This window comes from Pteropus alecto, unplaced genomic scaffold, assembly GCF_000325575.1.
Source record: "Pteropus alecto unplaced genomic scaffold, ASM32557v1 scaffold118, whole genome shotgun sequence".
Classification (NCBI taxonomy): domain Eukaryota; kingdom Metazoa; phylum Chordata; class Mammalia; order Chiroptera; family Pteropodidae; genus Pteropus; species Pteropus alecto.
The window spans coordinates 142181-145100 of record NW_006440654.1 but is presented as its reverse complement, the minus strand read 5'-3'; the positions used below and the strand labels follow the sequence as shown (position 1 = coordinate 145100).

Sequence of the window (2920 nt, the reverse complement as noted above, 5' to 3'; positions counted from 1 at the left end):
CCCCGTTTGCCGCTAGGATCCCGCGCCGCACCCAGCGCCGGCAGGCTGACCCTTCAAGGTGGAGGGCCGGGGCCCAGCCTCTGAGGGGCGGCCTGCCCCAGCAGGACACTGAGCGCAGCCTCTGTGCTGGGCACGGTCCTTTGGGCAGTGTCCTCGGTGGAGGCCCAGCCTGGCCTGTAGGGCTCAGGGAGGAAGACTTGGAATCAACCTGGAGCCCTGGGGGAAGGGACTGCGGTGGGGACAGGGCCCGGCCTCCAGGTAGAGGCCTGCCTTGAGCAGGAGAGGGGAGACTAAGTGCCCAGACTCTGCTCCCCTCCCCCCTTGCTCTGCTCAGCAGGACTCCCCTGAGGCTGAGGCTGTGACCCACTGGGGCCTGGAGCAGAGCAGAGGGAGGAGAAGCTGCTGGCTTTGACGGAGGAGAGCTGGGAGGAGGCTTGAGGGAACAAGCAGTCCCTCTGGGCTGGTCATGGCTCCAGTTGTGGGGGGACCCCACTGGAAACAGAGCTAAGGGTTCACAGTGACAGCAAGATGCGGGTCTGGAAGCTGGGGGCTGTGAAGATGCTGGGGCCCAAGAGATGCAGAGTCTCCCTTTGAGTCTCCTCAGGACCAGCACCCAGGCAGGGCACCCAAGGGTGCTGGGTCTCTCAGGAGCCCTGTCCTTGCTCTCCGACCTGGTCTCCTCTTCAGGCCTCCCCAAGACATAAGCCTGGAAGAATTTGACGATGAGGATCTGTCTGAGATCACCGACGACTGTGGCCTGGGCCTCAGCTATGACTCGGACCACTGTGAGAAGGTGGGAGGGCTGGGCACAGAAGGCTCTCGCACAGGCTCTGCTTGGTGGGTGCCGGGGTTTTGGGGTGGATCCTAGCTCAGTCTGGAAACAAGAAGTCCTCTGGGTGACCCTCCCCCAAGGCCTCTTGGCCTGGAGTCTGCCTGGATATCAAACCCCTTTTTAACAGACTGAAGCCCTCCACCAGCAGTCCTCACCTGGCCCCCATGGGTGGGCTCGCTTGGGGGAGTGGGGGTTTGCTGGTGCTTCAGGTGCCCTGTGTCCGCAGATCGCTTCTCAGAAAGATCTGACCCCTTCCAGCTGCCTCTCCTCCCGTCTCCTCCCCAACCCTGGCCCCGCCTGTGCCTCTCTGCCTCCAGTGTCCAGTCTGGAAGCCCTTCTGCTCCGTCTCCTGCTTCTTCCCCTCCCCCCCACACGTCTGTTCCCATTCATTCAAGAACGCTTCAGAGCAGCAGCCACGTGGCAAGTGCTGGGGGCTTCTAGGTGCTTGGGAAGAAAGCAGGACAGGAGTGGCCTTTGTCCTCAGGAGTTTATAACCTCGTAGGGGAGAAAGATGTGTAAGAGGCCGTGGCTGCCTGAGTGTCAAGGACCAGAGTCTCACTGGAGGACATAGGACGCAGTGAGGGGGAAGGGAACCCACCAAGACTGAGGCCGTCAGGGAGACTTCCCAGTGGAAATGACACCTAACCATGCCCTCGGGGAAGGCTAGCAGGGCCTGGGCAGAGAAGAGAGGGAGGAAGGGAGGACAGGGAAGGCCCCTGTGGGATTAGCTGTGTGGGAGGCCTTGGGCTGTGCAGGCTTGCTGAGTCTGGGTGCCGGCTGTCTCTCCCTCCCTGCACCCTTTCCACACTTCCTGTGCATCCGTGTGGGTGGGTCCTGTTCTCGGAGTGGGGTACACCGTGCTCAATATGGACCCCTGCCCTGGCGGGGCTTGCAGCTTGGTGGCGGAGCAGACCGAACGCTGTGCCTAAGAATGCGCATCGCGTTAAGCTGCGTGGAGAGCACAGGTGTCGAATGTGATGGGGTTCAGGGGTGAGACGAGGCTGGCAGCTGGGTTGGGGCCACTCTGAGGATCTCTGTCTCCCAGGCTTAGGAGTTGGGGCTCTTACCGAGAACTGGAATGAGCCTGTGTGTCTTAAGAACATTTTAAAAACCCAGACTGCTCTGGTGGGGAGCGGAGTGAGTGGGAGGCTTCTCTTTCTTGACTTGGAGCTTCCTGCTTTTCCCTTTCCGGACATCTGGATCCCCAAACCACGCCGCACTCTTGCCTAGCTCTGCCCTGTGTCCCCTTCCTGCAGGACGGCCTTTCTCTGGGGCGCTCGGAGCAGCCGCACCCCATCTGCTCCTTCCAGGATGATCTCCAGGAGTTTGAGATGATTGATGACAATGACGAGGATGAATATGAGGATGAGGATGAGGACCAGGAAGAGGAGGAGGAAGGAGAAGTGGGGGGTGAAGAGGGCGGAGGCCCTGGCTCCAAGGCCCTCACCCAGGAGCCCCTGATCCCTTCCCCCGCCAGGGAGGAGCCCCACAAGTACCGGCCTACCACTCTCCACCTGACTGCACTGGGAGCCCAGGTGCGAGCCCAGGCCCAGGCACCTGCCCTTCTGCCCCTGAGGGTAGAGCCCCACCTTAGTGCTGCTCTTGTCAACCCGCCTCCCCAGGACTCTCTAAACAACAATGGAGGCTTTGCACCAGCACCCCCAGCCTCCTGGCCGGAGACAGTGCTGCACTCACCCCTTCAGGAGTCTCTTAGAGGTGAGCAGGGTATGGTGGGTGGGCACAGGAGGCCAGGGAGGGAGGAGGGGAGGGGGCGGGCTGGCTGAGCACCCCCTCCCTGCTCCACAGAGCCGCCTGCCCCCCAGCTACCGGCGGTTGCTGGTCCCTGCGGAGCACAATCGCCTGTGGGTCCAGGCGACCGTGAAGGGAACCGGCCTGGCGGACCGCCGGCTCCCGGTGGGGCCTCGCCCTCCTCCGATCCAGGCATCGAGGCCGACCTGGGGAGCGGCTCCAGTGGGGGCCGCGGCGGGCGGCACAGCAGCCAGGAGCTGTCGTCGCCCGGCTCTGACTCGGAGGACGCCGGGGCCGCGCGCCTGGGGCGCATGATCTCGTCCATCTCGGAGACAGAGC

The 2920-nt window shown here is 63.0% G+C and overlaps 1 protein-coding gene across 1 annotated transcript in view; it reads left to right on the top strand.

Annotated features, from left to right (window-relative positions):
- The window catches only part of MAPK8IP2 (mitogen-activated protein kinase 8 interacting protein 2), an 11105-nt gene that overhangs the window by 1866 nt on the left and 6319 nt on the right, over window positions 1–2920 (top strand). The window contains exons 2-5 of the mRNA XM_025051036.1: window positions 559–793; window positions 2089–2367; window positions 2455–2548; window positions 2639–2920. The exon at window positions 2639–2920 is cut by the window's right edge and continues 313 nt beyond it. Of these exons, the coding sequence (XP_024906804.1) occupies window positions 559–793; window positions 2089–2367; window positions 2455–2548; window positions 2639–2920 (890 nt within the window). The remainder of the gene's footprint in view (window positions 1–558; window positions 794–2088; window positions 2368–2454; window positions 2549–2638) is intronic.